General features: G+C 47.2%; 1 protein-coding gene across 2 annotated transcripts in view; it reads right to left on the reverse strand.

Moving 5' to 3' along the window:
* The window catches only part of MTA2 (metastasis associated 1 family member 2), a 521,443-nt gene that overhangs the window by 228,544 nt on the left and 267,388 nt on the right, over positions 1-25,511 (reverse strand). For both annotated transcript variants that reach the window (XM_085626074.1, XM_085626073.1), the window contains exon 13: positions 13,492-13,631. In XM_085626074.1, the coding sequence (XP_085482200.1) occupies positions 13,492-13,631 (140 nt within the window). The remainder of the gene's footprint in view (positions 1-13,491; positions 13,632-25,511) is intronic.

The following is a 25,511-nucleotide window of genomic DNA, read 5'->3' on the forward strand; positions in this document are numbered from 1 at the left end:
GGGCTCCCCCCCGATTCCAGCTGTCAAGGTTAGGAATTTGGGAGTGATCTTTGATAACAGGCTATCTTTTGGTTATCATGTCAACAAGGTGGTCTCTGCTGCATTCTTCGTGCTGAAGAAAATAAAAAAAACTCATGCCATACCTACCCGCTTCGGCAGGGAAAACACTGATTACCACCGTAGTATTTTCGAAGCTGGACTATGGAAACGCCCTCTTCCTTAGCACTCACAAATACATCCTGAACAAACTGCAGTCCGTGCAAAATGTGGCAGCACGAATTCTGCTTAATATTCCTTGGCGACACTCTACTTCAGCAGCCATACGCCATCTACATTGGCTAAGAGTGGAGAGCAGAATTAAATTCAAGGCTCTCTGCATCGCCTACAAGGCCACTCATCAGACTGGACCAAAGTTCTTAAAGGAAGCTTTTCAGGTGTACATACCTGGAAAGAATCTAAGATCAGCAGCAAGCCACCTATTGCATGTTCCCCGAACAAGAACGGCCACATGGGGAGATAGACGCTTCCTGGTAGCGACCCCCATACTGTGGAACACACTCCCCTTGTATATTAAAACAGCACCAACACTCATTGCCTTCCGTAAGGCTCTGAAAACTTGGCTATTTAATCAATAAGTTCCTGTCCTCAATTTTTGTGTATCCTAGAGCATCTCATTGCGCCTAGACACCCTAGGGTATTAGTTGCGCATTAAAAATCCCATAAATAAATGAGGCTGCAGGCTTTTCAAGAGTGTCGAGGGGGGTCCTTGGGTGCCGGACTCGGGGTCACAGTCGCCGTGGGGTCGTCCTCGTGGTCTTTGTTCACTCTGGCACAGGCCAGGCTTGGCAGGTGCAGTGTGTGAAGGGTTCACGGTTCCGGGCTGCTGCCAGGGATTGGAAGTAGATTTTGAGTAGAGCCTCTACTCATGGGAGTCCCAGGGCTTTAGAGTCAAAAGGTAACCAGGTCCTCCGGGGTTTGTGAGTTTGCTGGCCACAAGAGATGCCGGGCAGGAGCAGGTTCGAGGGTCGACAGGCCGGTAGGGCTGGGGCCAAAGCAGTTGGGGTCTTCCTCCTCTTAGCAGCTGCAGGGCAGTTCTTCTTTCTTCTAGCTCTTCTTCGGATTTTGGAATCTGGGGAAGGAAGGTTCAGGGTGCCCCTAAATACTAGATTTAGGGGAGTTACAGGTAGGTGAAGGGCAGGGTACACCCCCTATCTTGCCTCTCTCCTGTGGGAGGGGGGCAGTAGCTTAATCCTGATTGGCAGGGCTTCCCATCTTCAAGATGGCGAGAGCCCAGAAATGTGCTTCACCTCGCCTCCCCCACCTGAGGGGTGGGGTTGGTAAGCTGGCACATCCCCTGTCCTTATTTGTGGTTTCCGATCAAGCTTCCCGCCAGAGTGGGTGGGTTGCAGTGGCCTAGGGAAGCTCACAGAGGCGGCATGCCTTTGAAGCTTCCCCCTGCCCATCCCGGGGGAGGTGTTTTAGCACCTCGTCCAGGATGTGCATTGTTGCAGACCCAGGAGAGCAGGGGCTCTCCTACCCAGGGGTCCAGCAACATGCCTGCTGTGTGGCAGCCTAGGCAGCCTCAGAACAGACGTGGATTGTAGGTTAGGTTTCAGGGGGCATCTCTAAGATGCCCTCTGGGGTGCTTGGTACATTAAATCCCACACGGGCATCAGTGTGGGTTTAATGTGCTGAGAAGTTTGATACCAAACTTCTCAGTATTCAGTGTTGCCATTATGGTGCTGTGGAGTACGTGTTTGACGAGCTCCCAGCACCATATACTCTTAAATGGCAGCACTGCACTTAGTGCCCAGGCTGGCACATGCCCTGTCCTTATTTGGGGTTTCCGGCCAAGCTTCCCGCCAGAGTGGGGGTTGCAAGTGACCTGAGGAAGCTCACAGAGGCGGTGTGCCTTTGAAGCTTCCCCCTGCCCATCATGGGGGAGGAGATCTAGCACCTCGCCCAGGATGTGCATTGTTGCAGGCCCAGGAGAGCGGGGGCTCTCCTACCTAGGGGTCCAGAAACATGTCTGCTGTGTGGCAGCCTAGGCAGCCTCTCAGACCAAACGTGGATTGAAGGTTAGGTTTCAGGGGGCCTCTCTAAGATGCCCTCTGGGGTGCTTGGTACATTAAATCCCACACTGGCATCAGTGTGGGTTTAATGTGCTGAGAAGTTTGATACCAAACTTCTCAGTCTTCAGTGTTGCCATTATGGCTCTGTGGAGTTCGTGTTGGACAAGCTCCCAGCACCATGTACTCTTAAATGGCAGCACTTCACTTAAAGGGCCCAGGAATGGACCTGGGTACTGTAGGGGCACAGGGCACCCAGCTAGAGGGGTGGCTGATGTATGCCAGGGCAGTGTAGGTTGTGGGCATGGTGAGAGAAAGTGGCTCTGTATATACTGTTCCCTAATAGGTACAGGGTGTACAGAGTCCACAGTCCCCCAGAGGCTGATAGAGGCCAAAGTTAGGTATGACCTTACTCTCAAAAGTGGTAGCTTGGTCGAGCAGTAAGGCAGTACCAGAGGACAGTGTAAAGCATTTATTGTACACACTCAGTCAGCAAATGGTTTCACACACTCAATAACTGAACTCCAGGCCAATGGTTTATATATATAAAATATATGCTTGTTTTATTTTTATAACCACAGAGGGGGTAAAAATATACTTTCTCAGAATGAGAGGTTGAATATAAATACTTTTGTCTTAAGCAATACATTTGTGTAAACAGTCACAGTTGGTTGCAATAAACAATCCTATTTCCTAAACATAACAATGCATTGAGCTCAATGGTAAATTCAGGTTATTTGTAATAAATTACTTTTCAGATTACTTTTGGAATTCCAGGTCTGGCTCCTAGATCCAGCCTGGGGTCAGTATTCAGAATCAAGTGATGAAAGTCGACTTAATAACTAATGATTTTTAAATAATATTTAGCTATTTCAAAAGTTAGCACTTAGAAAATATTTCAAAGAAAACATTCAATGGATCTCTATGGCAAGGAATTCAAATTGCAGGTAGAGTACTTTATCGTTACTTTAGTAATCCAGGACTGGGTACCTAGACCCAGGACTGGGGTCCTTGTCAAACACAGGTAAGTAATTTCGTTTGCAGAAATGGTACGATTTTAAAAGAATATTTCAAATTTGCAAAAATAGACACTTAGAAGAAATTTCACAGAAAAGCAGACAATGGTTTCCTATGGGAGAAAAATGAGTTAGAGGTAAGTATAGTTGTGAGTACTTTTCAGGGTCAGGGCTGGGCACCAAGATCCAGCACTGGGCGCTCACCTAGGAACAGGTGAGTAAATTCGTTTTTGTCACTTGGCTGATTTTTGGTGAACTTTTACGGTTTTGAAAAGTTCACACTTAGAAGATTTTTGAAGAAAAAGCCAGTCAATGTTACCCTATGAGGAAAATGAAGTTAGCGGTTTAAGGGTAAGTACTCGACTGGCAGAGTTGAAATTCCGGGCATGGACTCAGGAGTCCCCCAGTGTAAGGTAGGTACAGTTGGTTCACCCTCAGCGGTTTCAGGACGGCCGGGTGCAGAGAGAGTTAGGCCCAATGTTATCCTAGGAGGGATAGGGGGGCCTTGGTTGGTGGCTGCTGTCTGGCAAGCCACGTGGCTGTGGGAGCTGGGCTCCTGGTCACTTACTCAGGGCAAGTGGGGAAGTAAGTTAGTGTAGAGAGTGCACTGCCAGGGCCACTCGGGCGGCTGGGTGCAGGGTGCTTTTGAGCCTTCGGGCGCTCAATGGAAATCAATGGGAAAGTTCCGGTTTGGAAAAAGGCTGCAGGCTCGGGGACGAGGATGTTTCCGGTGCCACCACCACTTCGAGGGGTAAGTTGGGTAGTTGTAGGTTAGGTGGGTACCCCGGGATTGGGCACAGGGGGCCACAGGGCGCCGGGTGCAGGGGTGCCTTTTGACGTCGGGAATCTTACCCTCTGGTTGATCGCGGTTGGGGTGGCACTTGGTTCTGAGGCTGCAGGCTTCGTCCGGGATGTCAAGAGGGGTCCTTGGGTGCCAGACTCGGGGTCACAGTCGCCGTGGGGTCGTCCTCAGGGTCTTTGTCCACTCCGGCACTGGCCAGGCTTGGCTGGTGCAGTGTGTGTTGGGTCCGCGGTTCCGGGCTGCTGCCAGGAGTTAGGAATAGGTTTCTCGAGTAGAGCCTCTACTCATGGGAGTTCCAGGGGCTTAGAGCCAAAAGGTAGCCAGGCCCTCCGGGGTTGGTGAGGTTGCTGGCCACGAGAGATGCCGCGCTGGTGCAGGTTCGAGAGTCGACAGGCCGGTAGGGCTGGGGCCAAAGCAGTTGGTGTCTTCTCTTTTTAGCAGCTGCAGGGCAGGTCCTTGGTCTTCTTGCTCTTCTTGTAGTTTTCTATCTGGAATCTGAGGAAGGAAGGTTCAGGGTGCCCCTAAATACTAGATTTAGGGGCGTTACAGGTAGGTGAAGGCCAGGGACCAATGGGTCCTTGTCCTGGGGTGGGTACACCCCCTATCCTGCCTCTCTCCTGTGGGAGGGGGGCAGTAGCCTAATCCTGATAGGGTAGGGCCTCCCATCTTCAAGATGGCGAGAGCCCGGAGATGTGCTTCACCTCGCCTCCCCCACCTGAGGGGTGGGGTGGGCAGGCTGGCACATCCCCTGTCCTTGTATGGGGTCTCCGGCCATGCTTCCCGCCAGAGTGGGGGGTTGCAGTGGCCTGGGGAAACTCCAAATGGCGGCCTGCCTTCGAAGCTTCCCTTTGCTCATCCTGGGGGAGGAGATTTCTCACCTCACCCAGGATGTGCATTGTTGCAGGCCCGGGAGAGCAGGGGCTCTCCCACCCAGGGGTCCAGCAACGTGTCTGCTGTGTGGCAGCCTGGGCAGCCTCAGAGCAGACGTGGATTGTAAGTTAGCTGTAAGGGGGCATCTCTAAGATGCCCTCTGGGGTGCTTAGTACATTAAATCCTACACTGGCATCAGTGTGGGTTCAATGTGCTGAGAAGTTTGATACCAAACTTCCCAGGCTTTAGTGTTGCCAATATGGTGCTGTGGAGCTCGTGTTTGACAAGCTCTCAGCACCATGTACTCTTAAATGACATCACTGCACTTACAGTGCCCAGGAATGGACCCGGGTACTGTAGGGGCACAGGGCTCCTGCTCCTGTGCCCACACCATAGGCGTAATGCACCCAGATAGAGGGGTGGCTGACATATGCCTTGGCAGTGTAGGTGATGGGCATGGTACACAGTGATGTGTGCCATGTCGACTCTTTGTTTTGTCCTGCACCCAGACACTCAGCCTGCAAGGGCAGTGTGTGTCTAAGGGTACAGGGCCTCGGAGGGTGGCACAATGAGTGCTGCAGCCCTTAGAGGCCTTCCCTGGCCACAAGGCCCTGGGTACCTAGGGTACCATTTACTAGGGGCTGACATGTGGCTAGGGTTTGCCAATTTGGAGTTTGTGTGGTTTAAGGAAGGAACATAGGCCCTGGGCACCTGATTGGCAGGAACCCAGGGTACACTCAATCGAAGTACATTCAGCAATTTAGCAAAAAGTGGGGGCATACCATGCAAGAAAGATGGCACTTTCTCACACATGGCACACAGGGATGTGTGCCATGTCGACTCTCTTGTTCTGCACTAAGACACTCAGCCTGCAAATGCAGTGTTTGTGTGTTAGGGTAAAGGACCTCTAAGGGTGGCACAATGAGTGCTGCAGCCCTTAGAGGCCTTCCCTGGTCACAAGGCCCTGGGTACCATTTACCAGGGGCTGACATGTGGCCAGGGTTTGCCAATTTGGGATGGAGGTTTTGGTTTAGGAAGGAACATAGGCCCTGGGCACCCGATTGGCAGGAGCCCAGGGCACACTCAGTCAAAGTACATTCAGCAATTCAGCAAAAGGTGGGGCATACCATGCAAGAAAGAGGTCACTTTCTCACAGGTGGGCGTGTGTAGATCTGCAGCTCTACATGCCAAGAACAGATGCATACTGGTAAGTAGCATATTCCGTTTAGAGGCATACGAGCTGCAGATTACACACTATGCATAGATTGTATAGCAGTATCCCCTCCTAGCGGCGACCACCAGTATCTGATGCAGTAGTTTGAAATAGTGGCGAGTACAGCCTGGCCCACACTAGCTTGTTGTTTTGTTTGCACATCGACACAATAGTGTTTTGTGAACGTGTGCGGTGTAGACCATGTAGCTGCTCTGCAGATATCGTCTAAGGGAATGTTCCCTAAAAATGCCATTGAAGCACCCATCTTTCATGTAGAGTGGGCTTTAGGAGGAACAGAATGTACATTTTGCTTTGTGGTAACAAATTTGTATGCATTTGACAATCCACCTAGCTATCCCAGATTTTGATATGGGGTTGCCCTTGTGTGGTGGTGAGAAAGACACAAATAGGTGTTTGGTCTTAGAAAAAAGCTGTGTTCTCTCTATGTAGTACAGCAGTGCAAGAAGAATACAGGCAGCTCCACAGATTGATTGAGGTGGAAGGGAGAAATGACTTTAGGGAGGAATTTAGGATTAGTTCGGAGAACAACCTTATTATGATGCATCTGCAGAAAGGGTTCCTGAATGGTTAGTGCTTGCAGTTCGCTAACTCTTCGTAGAGAAGTAATGGCTACTAGGAAAGAAGTTTTCCATATTAAGAATTGTAGCTCACATTTATGTAGAGGTTCAATTGGAGGCCCCATTAGTCTTGTGAGAACAATGTTAAAATACCACACAGGTGAGGGTGATACTCTGGGGGAAATTATTCTTTTGAGTCCCTCCATAAAGGCCTTTATGGCAGGTACTCTGAAAAGTGATAGATGTTGTCTTTTTTGTAGATATGCTGCTATAGCAGCAAGATGCGGTCTGATAGACGTGTAGGCTAAGTTGCATCTTTGGAGGTGTAGTAAGTAGCCTATGATGTGTTGGATAGACACATCTAGGGGATCAGTGTTGTTATGACAGTATATTACAAATAGTTTCCACTTGGCTGCATAGCATGTTCTAGTGGTATGCAGTCTAGCTTCTTTAATGACGTTCATACAGTCAGGAGGAAGGTTAAGGTAACCGAATTCTAGGACTTCAGGAGCCAGATCGCTAGGTTGAGCTGAGCTGGGTCTGGGTGTTGGATCTCTCTATGGTTCTGGGTTAAGAGGCGTGGAGAGAGGTGTAATTTTTGGTGCGGAACTACAGAGAGTTCCAGCAATGTGGTGTACCATGGTTGTCTGGCCCAAGTTGGAGCAACTAGGATGAGCTTTAAGGAGTGTTGCTGTAGTTTGCGCACCACTAGTGGAATGAGTGGGAGAGGCGGAAAAGCGTATGCAAATCTGCCTGACCAGTTCCTCCATATCGCATTGCCTTTGGACAATGGGGGAGGATACCTGGCGGCGCAGCTTGGGAATTTGGCGTTTTCTTGGGTGGCGAAGAGATCTGTGGTTGTCCCCACATCTGAAAAAAACGGTTGAAGGACTTGCGGATGAAGTTCCCACTCGTGTATTTGTTGTGTTTGACAGCTCAACAGATCGGCTATTGTGTTTGGGACTCCTGGAACATGTTGGGCTAGGAGGAAGATGTTCTGAGGTATAGCCCACCTCCATACGCTGTGCGAGCGGAGAGAGCTGCAGAGTGTGTCCCGCCTTGTTTTTGTATATAATACATGGCTGTCATGTTGTCCGTGCGGACTAAGATAGCTTTGCCTGATATGTATTTTTGAAATGCTGTTAAGGATAGGAATAGGGCTAGTAACTCCAGGTGGTTGATGTGGAGTACCTTTTTTTGAGGTGTCCACCTGCCCTGCATGGTGTGATGTAGTAGGTGAGCTCCCCAGCCGGAGAGCGATGCGTCCCCTGTCAGAACTATTTGAGGAATCGGCTCTAGGAACGCCGCCCTTTGGAAAGGTTCTTGGTGTTCCACCACTGCAGAGAGCGATGGGTACGACCATCTACCAACACCAGATCTGCTAGCTGACCTTGAGCCTGGTTCCATTGGCGTGCTAAGCACTCTTGGAGAGGACGCATCTGGAGTCTTGCATGAGGTACTATGAATATGCAAGAGGCCATCATCATCGAACTGGAAGAGTGTTGCGGTTGGAATTTGGCGAGAAGAGCTTGTATGGTTGCTATCCTGGTGGGACTGGGAAATGCTAGCGCCCTTGAGGTGTCTATTGTGGCACCAAGATATTGTTGCGTGTGGGACGGTTGCAGCTGAGACTTGGCGTGGTTTATTGTGAACCCCAGGTCGTGAAGTTGTTGAATAGTGGCGTGAGTGTGTTGTACACACCAATTGTATGAGCTGGCTTTTATGAGCCAGTCGTCTAGATATGGGAAGACGTGGTTGTGCTGTCTTCTTAGGTGTGCTTCCACCACCGCTAGGCACTTGCTAAACACTCTTGGTGCTGTGGTGACTCCTAATTGGAGTACTTTGAATTCATAGTGCTGACCGTCCACTACGAATCTGAAATATTTTCTGTGAGCGCTGTGAATGGGAATGTGGAAATAGGCATCCTTGAGGTCTAGGGTAGTAAGGAAGTCACCCTGTGAAAGCTGAGGAAGGACCTGCTGAAGTGTGACCATGTGGAAATGGTCCGAGTGTATGTATAGGTTTAGGGATCTGAGGTGTAAAATAGGCCTTAGAGAGCCGTCCTTTTTTGGTATGAGAAAATAGAGGGAGTAAACTCCCTTGTTTTGTTGGTGCAGGGAAACTGGTTCTATTGCACCTTTTTGTAGGAGGGAGATTACCTCCTGCTTTAGCAGTTACAGATGTTCTTGTGACATTGGACGCTGTTTGGGTGGTATGTTTGGGGGGGGGGGGAAGATGTTAGTTCGAGACAGTATCCTGATTGAATTATCTTTTGCACCCACCTGTCTGAAGTGATGTTTGCCCAGGCAGGGAGGAATTGGTGGAGTCTTCCCCGGACTGGAGTTGAATGATCTGGGGGAAGTGGAGGGATGTCAAGGGGTGGAGGCAGAGCGGGAGTTGTTGTTTTTGCTGTTCCCCCTGTAACCACCCCTTTGGTAACCTCTAGTAAAGGAGGATTGGGTGGGAGCCTTGTAAGAAGTGGAGGGGCTATCAGAGGAGTAGCCTCTGTGGGTGCTTCTGAAGGATGAGCGACAAAAGAATAGTCTGGGAGCTTGCGACTGCAAGGCTCCCATAGATTTGGCTGTGTCTGTATCCTTTCATTTTCTCAAGTGATACATCCACATTAGGGCCAAATAGGGGTCGCTCATCGAATGGCTGATTGAGTATGGAACTCTGGACTTCAGGTTTAAAACCCGAGATGCGTAACCAGGCATGCCTACGCAAAAGGACACTGGTGTTTATTGCCCTTGAGGCGGTATCTGCCACATCTAAGACACAACGGATGGAGGTGTTAGTGATGGTTTTACCTTCCTGAATGAGTTAATTGGCCCCGTTTTTATACTTGTCAGGGAGGTGCTGCATTATGGACTCAAGCTCATTATAATGTGCCCTGTCATACCTGGCTAACAGCGCTTGGGTATTGGCAATGCACCATATGCTTGCTGCCTGTGACGCTGTTCGTTTGCCAGAGGCGTCCAGGAGTTTAGATTCCTTATCTGGTGGTGGTGCGTCACCTGATGTTCGGGAATTGTCTCTCTTCCTTGCATTGGAGACTACCGAGGAGTCTAGAGGTGCGGGGCCTTTAATGTATCCTGGATCAGTAGGAGCAGCCTTATACTTTTTTCTATTCTCGGGTTGATGACTCGAGCCCTGACTGGGTCTTTAAAGAGCTCTGGTGCATGCTTAATGACCCCTTTAAGCATAGGTAAAATTGAGGTGGACCTTTGTGTGGTGTCAAAAGTGTCCATGAGAAAATCTTCCTCCACTGGGTCTGTATTAAGAGCAACCCCGTGGTACTGGGCAGCTCTGTGAAGGAGCTGGTTGAAGCCAATATTGTCCTCTGGAGGGGAAGGCCTGGAGGGATAGATGTCATCCTGTGCGGTGTAAGTGATGTCTGGGACACTATAATCATCCCAGGGGTCTGGGGAGCCGGTAGGGTCCCCTAGGGGTTGATCGTCCACACCTCCCCCTGCATCATCTGAGGTGTTATCATCATCATCATCATCATCATCAACAGGAGTAGGTGATGGTGTAGGAGAGTGGTGTGGTGGTGGGGGAGGCGGAGGAAGAGGAGAAAGGATCCTTAATGGAGAGGTAGCAAAGTCTCTTTTTCGGTGGTGGAGCCGGTGCAGGCGTCTCTAAGGGTCTTTTCTTGATGCTAAGCATTAAGTGATCAGTCTTAGGATCCTTCACAAGAGTCTTTTGGGTAGGATCTGGACGAAACAGTTCTTCTGTGGGAGGCAGATCCTTCGGAGTCAACGGCTTCGGTGCCGTATGCTTTTTCGCCAACTCTGTAGCGATTCTAGGTTTGGAACCGTGCAGTTTTGCAGTGTCTTTGTCCGATGTAACCTGTTGTTTTTTCAGTTCCGAGGTCTTTGGCTTCGAAGAATGGGAGTCGGGTCCCTTTGGTGGTCTTTATTTGGTTGGCTCCGATGGGGTTGTTGGTGCCGAGGAACTGGTGCTAGCCTTCGACGAAGTGTGCTTGGATGTCGAAGCAGCAATCGGCGTGGATGAGGAAGAGGATTTCTTCTTTTTCAGTGCATGTGTATGTTTTTCGGCACCGAGGGTAGGCTGACTCAAGCCCGAGTCACCTAAAGGCTTAGCAGGCTTCTTTACCGGGCTCGAAGGCGGGACATGGGAAGCAGTCTCTCGGTATGCACCTGGGCCCGAAGGTGAGGGTGGTACCGAAGCCTTTTTTGATAGTGTCGAAGGAGGGGGGGGGGGGGGGGGGGGGGGGGGAAGCTTGGGTCAGGGTCGACGTCTGTACTCACGGCCCTCTGAGCTGGAGTGATGTCCTCGACGGAGTCATCTGCTTCAGAGGTGCTGATGAGGCCTTCTTCAACCCGACCTTGCTCTGGAACATCGCCGCCTTCCTGGAAGATGTCGTCGGGGATCGAAGATGACGAGCGAGCCATTGTTCTTCTAGCTCGTCGGTCCCGGATCGTCTTCTTGGAGCGGAAGGAGGCGCAAGCTGGACAGTCTCTGGCCTCGTGCTCCGGTGAGAGGCAGAGGTTGCACACCTCATGCAGGTCGGTGTGGGGAAACTTCGCCCCTCATAGAGTACACTTTTTGAATGGCGTCCTTTCCATGAGCTGGAGATGAGGCCCAGGTAGGCCCGAAGGCCTTCGTCGACGACCGGAATCGAAGACTTCTAAGTTGAAGAGTCGCGTGGATTGGGCAAACGCGATCGAAACAATACCGTCGAGAAGGAAAGGATTGCGTGTCGAAAGAGAAAACCGTTAACGGTTCCGAACTGGAGCGCGAGAACACATCCGAGCCCGATGGATGGAGCCGATGCCCATGGGCACTATGATCCAAAGGAGTAGTCACCTACCTCGTGACATCCAAAGACTTTCCAAGACGAAAACAAGTGCAAACATCCGGGCCCAACACCAGATGGCGATCTATGCATAGTGTGTAATCTGCAGCTCATATGCCTCGAACAGTACCATTTACACTTACCTGTGCCAGGCTTGCTTGGTTCTAGAAAATAAATACAACTAAATATCTTTATACAATCAAATTGGTCTGAGTTCAGTCTTTGAGAGGTTGACATCACTTGCTGATTGAGTGTGTACAACAAATGCTTAACAGTACCCTCTGATAACGTACTGCTCGCCCACACTACCACAAATAGAGAGTAAGGTATTATCTACTTTTACCTCTGCCTACCTTTGGGTTTCCACTGGACTGTGCACACTATACCTTACTTTGGTATAGTATATACAGAGCCAGCTCCCTACAGATATGTCCTCACATAAAATATAATGCACCCTGCCTTACGGCTTAAAGGTCTACTGTAGGGATGACTTGCATATATTCAATGCAGTGACTTTGGCATGACAGAGCGTGTCGAGTCCTGTTTTCACTCCTGGTTTGCACCATGTCACGCAGCCTGCAATAGCAGTCCGAGTGGAATATGTATGTCGGTCTCTTAGGGTGGCATAAGATATGCTGTAGCCCTTAGAGACTCTTTAGTACCCATGCCCTAGGTACCTGGAGTACCATTTACTAGAGACTTACAGAGGTGCTAAAGTCCATTGTCTGTAGCACAATCAGACAACACCTTGTTTTAGGGAAGGAGCACTAGCTAAGAGGTCTGGTTAGCAAGCCTCGGTACACTGTCAAGAGTGGAACCTCAGCATCCAGTAGCTAATAAGGAGATAAAAATTGTGTGTGAGGAGAGTAGTAACTGCAACAAAAGCCCAGTTCTCAACAACCTCTTTTTGGTACATTATACTAAAAGGCAGCTTCCTATAGTCACACCACTTTCCTCCTCCATCCCCAACTACCCCTCGAGCCCCACACAGCCCAAATGCACATTCTTCGACCACCCCCCTTTCACCTGCTATCGAGTCAGATTACCCGCACGGCGCACCTAAAAAAGAATCTGAAGATGGTGATCAGGAAAAGGGGCTCTTACGGGTCACACATGTAACAGACATGCTACCAAATGGTGTTAGACAACATCCAAGCAATAGGAAAAGAAAAAAAAGAAAAGGAGGAAAATTCCAGACTCAACTACCGAATGGCAGAATAATGCACAGTATATAAATCCAGATAAGATTCACGCTACAACAACTCTGTAGTATAATGTGCACCAGTATGGTGACCTTGGACCATCACTGTAAGAAAACAGTACCTGTATATGATACTGTCAAACAATCAGACAACCTAAGCACCACAAGAAAAGGCTTCACACAGCACATGCCAATTTTTAACACTCCTGACCAAAAATATTTTAACTTGGAAATTCTACTAGACCCTGTTGCTCCTACATGTATTCCTTTGGATGCCAGAGATTTTCCAGTGAAAAAACCATAAAATAACTTGTCCAAACAAGAAGACAGAGGATTAATTTGATTTTCTGGAGCCTAGCAACAAAAGTATATTGATCAAATAGATTTTCAGTGGAGGGATCTCTTACTGTTACTGGAATACTCAGACACAAACATGGCTGTAGCCCTACTCCTATGGCAACAAATAGGTAAGCTCAGGAATTGTTTGGCAGTGTCTTAAACCATGTCCCTTTGTAAAAGCAGCACAGAAACCTACTTTGTGGTAAAGGGAACAGAATAGAAATGGTCAGTACAAGCACAACAGAGGACCAAAATCATTTGGGTCAATGAATGTCGGCCAGTACCATTTTGCACTTTCTGCTGTATTTTGGAACAAGAGGCAAAGGAAAAAGGCATTGTGGAATAGGTGAATTCAACTGATCAGAAATACCTTAGTGGTGTTAGGCATCTGCCCATCTCAGGACTACAATTTTTAAATTCTGATTTGAATTGGTCAAAGTATGGGCCAGAGGGCCACCAGAATCTGTGCAGGTAAGTAGGGTTTACAACTAGTGCCAGAGTACAAGAAACAGGGCTCCATATGCCAGCCATTGTCTTTGCACTCTTGTATAAGAAAGAGTGTTTAAATAGATCAGTTTCTTTACCGTGATACTTCGTGTAGCACCCTCGAGCTGTGTGGGAGTCTTCAGCCCTCCATACTTCTTCCAGTAGATCCAGCATGAGGCACAGAGGCGGCACTGCATGTTCGGGGGACCCCACGCATACCATTGTGCTGACTGCGTAGCTAGAGGGGCAGGCAAAAATATGACTTAAAAGAGGATTTTCACAGACAGAAAATGTACATTACTTGTAATCTGCTTAATCATGGAAGTCTTAAGTGAAATCAAACACTGCTCGGTCCAACAGAGTGTGGGATCGCAGAACGGGTCACAAGAGGAATAATGTTTCTCTATGTCCACACAGAAGTAACATTTATATTTTCCTTTAAAAAAAAAGTAGCAATCATGTAGCAGCCAGTGACCTCTATAAGAATTCTCTCTGAAACTGCAAAATTAAATAAAAGGTGGACAGACATGCAGCACAAGATAACAGAAAAACTGCAGTGTGTTAAAGTCCTATTTGGACCCCACCGCTCAGGAAGGCACTTCTGCAAAACTAGTCAGCCCTCAGCCTTACCCAAATGGCACAGTCGAACAAAAAAAAAAAAAACTCTCTGCACCAACTATCAAACATATGCCTCTGCTGCAGAATGCACAGTCAAATGGTGGTGGAAGAGGGCTTACTTTACCCTGCAGAATCGATGTCAGCCAAGTTTCAATGATTAGCACAAATCCTAAAGGGATGGCAGATTTTCAGAATGCACTTATGGCTACAAGTACAAGGAATATATGAATATTTCATAGTTGACAAACTCCTTAATATTTTCCCCCTTAAAAAAAAAAAAAAGTGGAGCAAACTGTTTTCACAGGCGTCCAATTTGAGATGAAGAGCCACTGCACTGTAGATTAGGGAGCCAAAAAGTTACTTCAGATCCAGAATGGAGCACCAGGATAGCTGAACTCTAAGATTCTCTGTCTTTTTTTTTTTATTCTATAGGAAAAGGTCTAACAATACACTTAGGTAGAGGAAGAAACAGACATGTACATTTTCTGCATAAGATGACCTCTGGAAATATTTTAATGTAGACTTAAGTGCATAATCCATTCAAAACACACACTACAGTCCTCTATGAAGAACACTTCAGGTATTCCTGCCTGGAGAAGATTGCTCTTCGCCTATCTGGGTCTCCCTCCTTCAAAAAGGGAGAGCTCAAGTGGATGCTCATGTGGTAGGGAGAAAAACTAAATTGGCTGGGTTGGTTAAAGGGGGAATGTCAAGACCAAAGAACACAAAAAGGTGAGGATTTTTTTTTTTTAAAGCACATATAACACTTGGGTGGGTAACAAAGTGTTTGGGATGACCAGCTCATTACTAAATGCCAACTGCAAATGGTAATCCGATTCTGTGGGTGGAAAGAGAGGGGGTAGGAAAGAGGGAAAGGTATCTACAGGAAAAGGAAGCAACAAAGTTCGGGAGTTGTGCGACGTAAGGGTAGAGTGAATATTTGAGTGCGCAATAGGGACACTAATCTAGCTTCTCATGTTGCTCATTAACTTCGGTAGGAATGATGAGCCCCAAAAGCAGTAGGTTTGCAGCCCCTCTAAATCTCAAGGAGGCCACTCAGTTTTTTCCCCTCGCTCCTTGGTAGCCCGAGTTGGTGTATTACAAGAAAACAGATGCCCGGGGTGTGGGTTGTAGGGTCTCCAAAGACTCTGGGTTCTTGGCACTCAAAAGAAAATATCATTAAGTCACTACAAAGGCTACCTTCAGTTCAGATTTCTGGTTCCTGGAGTGGACCTTTCACACAAGAGCGGTGCAGTTCAAGACTTTAACTACGCTATCTCTTTTTAACAGTTCAGGTATATGCTCCTTGAAAGACAACTGCAAACAGAAAACGTTAGGCAAATATCTTTATTAACTTACGGTTCAATGATTTACTTTCCTGCTCATATGATAGTCTAGAGCAAGAAGTGGGAGTTTTGAATTTGATTAGACAGAGGATGTAAAATGTCTTGTGATACTCTGTCTACGTTGATGTTTGGAGTATGGTTTTCATGATTCAAAAGACTTCGACATGTTTACATTGTTAAAATCTTCATGTCCTTGTGCAAGAATACGTATTTTGTAAAGATGACGATGCTTTGATGCCAATATCAACATATTCGTCTGACTTCACTATCATTTGACACCATTGCCACTCTTGCAACTGACAAATCAGAACAGAGCCTTTCTTGGCTAACTGGTGCACCTTGGTACCCTGTTTCAACTTTGTGATCTTGTGCCAAATTTCCCTCTAGGGTTTATGACTTTGCGGCCACACATTACCACAAGGGGCCTTTTAGTTTTATAGGGCCCCAACCTCCATGAAGTATACCAACATCATAAGTACTCGGGAGACATGAACTGCCCAGGCACCATGGATCTCTGGATGCATTGATGTTCTGACAAATTTGTGCTTGAGGCGTTACAAGTAGGAAGTATTGCGACCAAGACGTTATATAAACATCAATATTTCACTTACAGTGTCTCATGACATGATCTCTCAGCATCACAAGCACCACAACTTTTCTTTACAAAAAAACATACAAATCTGAGGGATTTACACAAGGTATACTTGGGTGGCTGGGTGCTAGGGCCCCTTAAAAATGGTTTAAAATGTTCTATTTTTTTCCATTGTGAGTGATACACTAGTTCAGCATTGGCCATCAACTTATTGACCCTTTTAGCCATTTAGAAACTACCGTTTACAAATAAAATATGTTTTGCCTTGTTTTGCCCTCACAAGAACCCAGGTAATGGCAATAGCCAATACATTTGCCTTCTATTCTGGAGATGTTAACTAAGAATGAACACTAACCTGCCACGTTAGCTATAATTATGTTCACTGGTTCTTCTCTTTTATGAGCCTGTCTGAACTTTAATCTTGATGGGGATTATCAACATTGTGCAAAGGCCAGCATGCTGCGAGGTGTTATCACTACTGTGTCAGGGCCATCATATTTCTAGGAATGAGCACTAATGTGGAAGGGCAAGTGTAAGGAAACAGGCTTTTGGCAGTTTTACCCCCCACTTTATGCCTTCATTTTGACTACTAGGTACTGTTGTAATGGCTCAGAAAAGCGCTGAGCCCTGCTAAAAAAGACTAAATGCATGTGTTCTGATCCTAAAAATGGTGAATGTTTAATGCTTACACTTGAGGATGAGGTAACCGAATCCTACCCCCTCCACGAAGTCAGCACTTGTCAAGTGGTCTGGTCTCACTTATGAGGAATACAGACAAAAGATTAGCACAGCAAAAAAGGGGGCAGCACAGCCATTGGTGGACTGTATAGATATATCAGTAAAGGCACTGGATGGTTGGGTAAAAAGTAACCAGGTTAGTACCTATGAAGGGCTCTATAATCTGATGGTCAAGGAGCACTTCCTCACAAATTGCCCCTCTGAGAACTTACACCAACATCTAGTAGACTCAAAGCTAACTAACCCAAGAGAGCCTGGCAAGACAGTTGATGAGTGGGTTAGGACAAGAGTACCCAAGAAGACCAAGGGAAGTAATTCCAAGAGCGGTGCAATAGGCCCAGAGAAGGGAAAGAAGGAAAGTAGTAAATCTACAAAGACGGTGACGGGGGTTAAAGATCAAGACCACCTGTAGCAAGTAGAGCAGTGGTGACCCAGACCTAAAGAAACTTAGACAAGAGCAGGTGTATTCTGACTGCCAGCAGCCTGGATACCACTGAGAGGATGTAGCTTTACCCAAGAAGGTGGTTAGCACTGAGGTGGATAGTTGCAGGTAGATTCCCCCAGAAGTGTACGGGGCTCAATGTAAACCCAAAGTACTAAGTGGTAGTGTCGTTGAGCAGCCTTAGGCCTAACACAGAGGACTATAAGACATTTGTTATGCAAACAGTGATTAATAAATGACTAGACTCAAAAAGGAGATCCACAACAATTTTATTTTTAAAAAACGCTTCTTTCAAGATACATTTTAATTCCAAGAAATATGTAAGTAGGTAAGTAAGTTTCTCATAAGAAATACTTTGCACTTTAAAAAATGGACAGTGCAACTTTCATTTCAGCAAGGCTGCCCTACAAGAGCTAAACAAGAATGCGGTTTTGCATGTAAGTGTACAAATTACAGTCTTGGTTTTCAGGATCAATAATCAGCAGCAGGCAAGGTTCAGGTAAGTAGCAAATATGCAACTCCAGTGGCACAGGGGCGGCTGGGTGCAGGGTTCAAATTTGGAATCTGGTACCAATGTTATCCGTTGGAGAAAGGGGGTAATTGAAGAGATGCTGCTCATAAGTGAGTAAAGTGTTTTGGTAACAGTCTCTGGGGTTAAGGTAGGCACAGGGGGCCACAAGGCAACACACAACTTACAACCTCAGCGGCACAGGGTGGCTGGGTGCAGAGTGCCAGCACAGCATCAGGCTTCCAAAGCAAACCAATGGGGGGATATCAGCCCTGAAGAAAGTCTGCAGGCTCAGGCCACGAGGCTAGACCAAGAAAACCCACAGCTGCCCAGGTAAGAAGAGATGCAAGGGGATGTAGAGACACCATTAGTCACAATCCCCAAGGTCAAAGGGCTTCAGGAACAGGAGTGTCTTTAGGCATCAAAAAAGTCTTACCAGGCAGGTCACGGTCAGAGGGAGTCCGAGTTGAGGCTGCAGGCGTCGAGGTAGAGTCCGGCAGGGGTCAGCCCACAGTGGACTCTTCCTCAGAAGCACTGGGGAACCTTCACAGAATGAGTAGACCACGTTGACTCGGGCTGTTGGCGTCTGGTGCAGAGGTGGATCCGGCTGTGGTTTCACGGTTCCTCATGGCAGAGGTCTTCGTTCTTTGAAGTTGATTTCTTCTGAACAGGGAAGATTCTTCGTCTTTGTCGAAGGCAGGCAGTTCTCCAAAGGCTTTGGAGGTTGTTGTGCTGCAGGACGGGTCGCCTTTTAGTGCAGGATCATCGAGGGATACAGACAGGCCGGTAGGGATGGAGCCAAGTAACTAGGGTGTTTACACCATTATTCCACCCTCCTGTGGGAGGAGGGGCATAGCCCTAGACCTGATTTAGATAAGTCCACCAACTTCCAGATTGTGGGCACTGAAAAATGTGCTTCACTTTGCCTCCTGCACCTGAGAGTTGGATTTGTCAAAAGGGTGCACACCACCTATTCTTTCTGTTTTTTCGCCGGTTTTCTCTCCGAAAGTGGTGGTTTGAACAAGGGGCTGCCATCTTCTGCTAGCTGCAGGGGTTGGGGACAGCATTTCAAAGGCGGCAAGGCCTTTAAAGCTTTGCTCTCGGGGGGGGGGGGGGGGGGGGGGGGGGGAGAGATTAGTGTGACTCCTACACCTAGGATGCGCTTAGTTTCTGGCCTCAGAGCACGGGTTCTCGGCCAAGGGTTCCAGAAACATGTCTGGTGGAGGCAGGCTGCCTAAAGCCAGTCAGAGACCACACCAGGGTTGGTAAGTTTTCAGGGGGCACCTCCGAGGTGCCCTCTGGGTGCATGTTTCAATAAATTCCACACTGGCATCAGTGTGGAATTATTTAGAGTAGTTTGGTACCAAACACTCCTGGGTTCAGTAAAGTCATCATGGGGCTGGGGAACTTGAGTTGTCAAGATTACAGCCCATGTACTCTCTATGGCTTTACTGCCACTTACAATATAAAGGATAGACTTAAATATTGTAGGGTCATTATCTACTAATGCAGATGTGCCCACACCAGAGATATAGTGCACCCTGCCTTAGGGCTTGTAAGGCCTGCTAGAGAGGTACCTTAGGCAGTGCTGCATGGCATGGCACACAGGCAGTGTGCCATGTCGACTTTGTTGTTTTTCTACGCACCAAAGCATGCATGCTGCAGTGGCAGTTTGCGTAGCCTTGGTGAGGGGTCCCTCTACAGTTCCAATGACCAGGGTACCATTTACTAGGGACTTACAGGGGGGTCTGAACTGCCAATCGTGAAACAGTTTAAGCAAAGGAGTTCTGGCACAGGGGACCAGTTTGGCAGGGAACCCTGTGCACTTTCAATTGAAAACTCATTTTCCAGGCAAAAAGTGGGGTGGCCTAATCGTGTCAAAAGAAGAACTTTCTCACACTAGCGTAGCTTTTGAAAAGAATACCTTAGATGAGGAGGTCCTAGTAGTTTTCAGCTGGGAAAGGGTCCAGATGGAAAACTGGTGATCCCCAATGGTAGGCGTAGGCACTTCCATCAGGTGAATGGGATTCCAGCCACTACCCTGAGTGAAACAGGTGCCAATCACACCATAATGGTGGACAGGTTAGTGTCTAGAGACCAGTACTCGCCAGGAGAGGTGAAGAGAGTGACAGCAACTCCAGGGGAGGTCACAGATCGTCCTGTAACCTTAGTGTCCCTAGAGATTGAGGATACCCTAAGACAGCATGTCACCTCAGTATACTGTGCTGACTGAGTTCTGCATAACACACTGCTTGCTTTCCTTCACCAGACAAAAAAATACTCTGTATATGCTTCAACAAACTTAAATGAAGCAAGTAAGTTTTAGAAATATACATAGCGAGGCCTTGGCAATCTTCAGGTAGGAGATTAAAGAAATTTGAAGATGAGGGAAAGGAAAATAGGGAGATATTGGATGAAACACTGGTCTACAGGTAACAACAAAAATAAGCAAGCATATACTTACGTGCAAACACAGACACATATTGAGTCTATAAAAGCCTATAGAATGTGATTTTTAAACAAAAGTAAGAATGAAAACAGTAAATCGCGAGATAAGATTAACGCTGGTAGTCAGTCCACACCTTCCCCTGGATTGTCTCCTAGGAAATGACCACCCAGAGGTTGGTCTGAGCCCAGAAGGGGGAGCCCGCTACTAGTCCCAAGGATCCTGAAGGTCCTGTCCCTAAATGTGGGAGATGTAGGCCCCACAAAAGAGGCAAGGGTGTGAAAGGTAAGCCAATCTTATTTGGAGACAGAGGGAGCCAGGGGCAACCTGCTCAAGTACAGGAGGACCCCAAGACGGGCCCTAGCGAGGCCTCTATTAATACAAGAGAAGTCCTGGAGAGTCAGTTAACAGAATTATTACTTACCTATAAGAATAGTTTTGCAGCCTAGACTCTTCTAGATTCACAAAATTGTGCATATTCCGCCATCTAGTGGTTGGAGTCGGAAATCGTTTGTATTTTTATTTTTTTTTGCTGTGGGAGGTTGCGAAACCTGATCCCTCTGGTGAGGCTACAAACCCCATTGTGTGTGTGCAGGCTCTCAGATTATTTTTTCCCCTTCTGCATTGAAATTCTGTCTGCTTGTTGAATAAGTATAGTATAATATTGATTGCTTATAGGGACACTTGTCGATTTGTAAAACGTGACCTATATATATTTATATATATTGATATGTACATACCTCTATATACATGTATATGCATACATAGGTATACCTGTATACTATCTTTTATTTATTTATATATAGGTAGCTAGGTGTGTCCTCTTCCCAGAGGGGGCATCAGTTGATATAATAGGCGATATGCAGCCTAGTTGCTGCTTTCTTTTTTTTTTTTTTTTAAATATACTACGTATTTAATGTCTAAAAAGAGATGTATAGGCTTAGCTATTTTTAAGCCCTTGGAAGTACTTATGTACTATGCTTATGTAGGGACTATGTTTTGAATTCTCCTTTTATTTACTTTATTTATTTTATTTTTCCTCCTTCACCGGGGAGGAGGGAGGTTTTTATGTGAATCTAGAAGAGTCTAGGCTGCAAAATTATTCTTACTGGTAAGTAATAATTCCGTTTTGCAGCATAGACGTCTTCTAGATTCACAAAATTGTGCATCAATTGCGTAGCGATATTTTGTAAGTGTGGAGGAGGGAGTGAAGTGTAGTTGATTCCCCTAGGATACTAAAACAAAAAGAAAAAAAAAACACAAATGGTTTTGCGTACCACCTGTTTTGTGAGAGAACGGGAGTTCTTATGTTGTGTGTACCTAGTAGGTATCCATATGGCTTTCCTTTGAGGAAAGCACCCAAAGGAAAGCACCCATATATGTACTCCCTTGTGTATATATCTGCCTTTGTTTTTAAAATAAGGCACAAACCGACTGGATGTTGCATTGAAAATACTTAAATTTTATCGGCCCATTCATCCTTGTGTAGGTTAACACCTGACTTGCTCGCTTTATTCTGCGAGTGCTATTTTTATTATATTTTTATTTTTTTATTTTTTTGTATCTGGTTTTTTACCAACCACTAGCTCTTGTTTATTTATTTATGTTTGATGCAATGGGCTGGTTTTTAATGCCCTATGTAGATATGGCTTAATGGTTTTTTGGGGTGCCTGGCTGATTTACGCGAGTACATATTTTTTGTTTGATGCTCACCTTGGTAGCAACAGACAACTGTATGGGTATCCTGTTGACCTGTTGAAATTTTTTATTAACCTTTCGTGGTTCTGGTCTTGTAGAACATGGATGTTATTACATGCTTATGCGTCCTGTTTATGTCCTCAGGAGACAATGGAGGGTAGAGGAAAGAAAAGGCCTTTCCCTATTATATGCCTTGTGCCATATATATTGTGATAAGTAGGAGGCCCTATCCGGCGTGCCAGATGTGAGGAATGTGTTCTTACATTATCCCCGTTAACCTGCCTTGCTATATAGCAGGCATATGCAATGCTAGAGGTGTTGATTAGTTTATCTTTTGTGTTAATGTGTGTAGGTGCAGCATGTGGTGGTAGGGTGTTACACCACCACATGCTCCCCCCCCCACCCCGTATTTGGCGAATTTTATGGTCGCGGCCAACCTCAGTTTCCGGCCATATGGGATACCTCTGGAAGACGCGGTCAACTCCTCTAGAAGAGTTACCGGCTCCCTTACGGTGTCCATAAAAGGTCACGGTCAACCCCAGTTGCCGGCCTTAGTTTGGGAAGTCACGGTTAACTCCCCTTAGAGAGTTGCTGGGTCCCTTATGGTGCCAAGATCAGTCTCCGTGGTAGGACACTACTTCCACCATTTGGGCTCGCCACACCCATAGTGTGTGTGTGATGAGTGTGGTTGTGAGCTCGCCACACCCATAGTGTGTGAGAGATGTGTGGTTGTGGTAAGTCCACCCATATCATGGTGATCAGCCCGTTTAGTGAAGCTGACTCACCTTTGTCATTGAAGCAAACATGATGTTGTGCTGCAAGTACATATTGCATTGGTGAATGAAATGCTGTGTAGCGTGCGTAGATATGTACTTGTATTTTGGGGTTTGAGTCTTGGTGATTGAGACTTAATTGCCCATTAGAAGTAACTGCGTTTAAAGTATGTATAGTGTCATATTTGCAGCATTGTCTATCAGAAAATTATGTATGCTGTATGTTTTAGGCCCAGATCTCTGTACTGGGGTGAATGTATGACATTGTTCTGCATTCTGTCCATCAATTGTTGTTTTTGCATTCGTATATTTTACACAGGCGCCATGCGTTGAGTGTTACTGGTAAGTGGCGTATGTATGCATGCCTACACATATATACCCCTACACACCCAAGTATATATTATATATACATACATATATACACACACACACACCCATATATGAAAACCGTCCACACTCCTACACCTTTATGTACCTATGTATCTATATATGGAATATGCTACTTACCAGTATGCATCTGTTCTTGGCATGTAGAGCTGCAGATCAATACACTGTGCATAGATCGCCATCTGGTGTTGGGCCCGGATGTTTGCAGTTTGTTTTTCTTCTTGGACAGTGTTTGTAAGTCACGAGTTCGGTGACTCCTCCTTCGGTCCGTACTGCGCATGGGCTTCGGCTCCATCCTCAGATTGTTTTTCGCCAGCAGGGAAAAGATGGAGCGTAGTGATAATAGTAAAGAAACCCATGTGCGTTGTATCTAAATAAGATAGATTGGAACGGATACAGGTAGCCGGGGAGGCGGGTGGGCGTGTATAGATCTGCAGCTCTACATGCCAAGAACAGATGCATACTGGTAAGTAGCATATTCCGTTCGAGGCATATGAGCTGCAGATTATACACTGTGCATAGATTATATAGCAGTACCCAACCCTAGCGGCGACCACCGGTTTCCGTTGCAGTGGTTTGAAACGAACAAGTTACTTACCTTCGGTAACGCTTTTTCTGGTGGATACAGTATCTGCCTGTGGATTCCTCACCTTGTGAATATCCCCTGCGCCAGCATTCCACTGAATTTTTCTTCCCCAGCATTCCACGTCGACGTGGGCGACGTCACAATACATCGGCTCCGCACGCGACTCCGTACGACGTCATCGGAGCCATAAGAAGCCCACGTCGGCGTGATGACGTCAGTTCCACCCATTTTTTCCGTGCGTTCGAGGCGAACAGGTGAACCAACGACAATTCCAAGTATACACAGTATATAGAAAACCAATACATATACATAGCATACAAAACAAAGGAATGCTAATCAAACAAGCATTTCCTACAAATGTACAAGAGAAAATACAAGCATTTCAAACAAGACCTATTTCATGGTATACAAAAGGTGGACAACGGGGAGGCGGGTGGGTTGGTGAGGAATCCACAGGCAGATACTGTATCCACCAAAAAAAGCGTTACCGAAGGTAAGTAACTTGTTCTTCTGATGGATACATCTGCCAGTGGATTCCTCACCTTGTGAATAGATTCCACAGCAGTCCCCACTCCCGGAGGAGGGTGTCCACCCTTCTATACCAGAAAATCCTGAAGGACGGAACGAGCAAAGTGGGTTTAGAACTAAGAGCTTGAAGCTCACTCACCCTCCTTGCCTAGGTTATGGCTACAAGAAAGACCACCTTAAAGGACAACAGCCTCAAAGGACAATTATGAAGAGGCTCAAACGGGGACCCCATTAAAAAGGTTAAGACAAGATTAAGGTCCCACTGAGGCATTACAAATGGAGTAGGAGGAAACATGTTTGTAAGGCCCTTGATGAACCTCAGAACAACCGGAGATTTAAACAACGAAGGTTGATCTGGAAGGCACAGAAATGCCGATAAGGCCGAAAGGTAGCCCTTGACCGTGGCCACAGCACAGCCCTGCTGAGCCAAGGAAAGAGCAAACTGAAGCACATCAGAAAGATGAGCCTTTAAAGGATCAATGGACCTCTCTCCACACCACTTTACAAACTTAGACCACCTGTAGGAGTATATGGACTTGGTGGAGTGTCGCCTGGCCGATAAAATAACGTCCACCACATCAGGTGGGAGAGAGAAGGAACTCAGGTTGCCCCGTTCAATCTCCAGGCATGAAGGTGTAAGCTCTGGAGGTGGGGGTGTAGAACCTGCCCCTCCGACTGCGAGAGGAGGTCTGCCCTCAGAGGGAGACGGAGCGGAGGGCACGAGGAGAGGTGGAGAAGATCTGTATACCACACCCTTCTTGGCCAATCCGGGGCGACCAAAATAACTTGGGCCCGGTCTTGGCGAATCTTCCTCAGAACCCGAGGAATCAAGGGTATGGGAGGAAACGCGTAAAGGAGTTGCAAGCCCCAACTCAACTGAAACGCGTCCCCCAACGCCCCCTGCATCGGATACTGGAGACTGCAGAATGACGGGCAGTGCGCGTTCTCTCGGGTGGCAAACAGGTCCACCCGAGGAGTCCCCCACGTCCGAAAGACGCGACGAACCACCTCCGGATGGAGCCTCCACTCGTGGTCGGCGGAGAACTACCGACTGAGACTGTCCGCACGCACGTTCAGCACCCCAGCCAGATGATTTGCCATCAGACAAATCTGATGGTCCTGAGCCCAGGACCATAGTCGCAAGGCCTCTCTGCAGAGACAAAGAGACCCTACTCCTCCCTGTTTGTTTATATACCACATCGCGGTCGTGTTGTCCGTCAGGACTTGAACTGACTGACCGCGAAGGGAAGGGAGGAAGGCCTTGAGTGCCAAACGAATCGCCCGCAACTCCAGAAGGTTGATATGAAACAACCTCTCCTCTGGAGACCAAAGACCCTTGATCTCCAGATCCCCCAGATGAGCTCCCCACCCTAGGGTGGAGGCATCCGTTATCACTGTGGCCACCGATGGAGGAAGATGGAAAGGCTTTCCTTGGGACAGATTGCCCTCCACACTC

Source organism: Triturus cristatus, chromosome 9, assembly GCF_964204655.1.
Source record: "Triturus cristatus chromosome 9, aTriCri1.1, whole genome shotgun sequence".
In the NCBI taxonomy this organism is placed as follows: domain Eukaryota; kingdom Metazoa; phylum Chordata; class Amphibia; order Caudata; family Salamandridae; genus Triturus; species Triturus cristatus.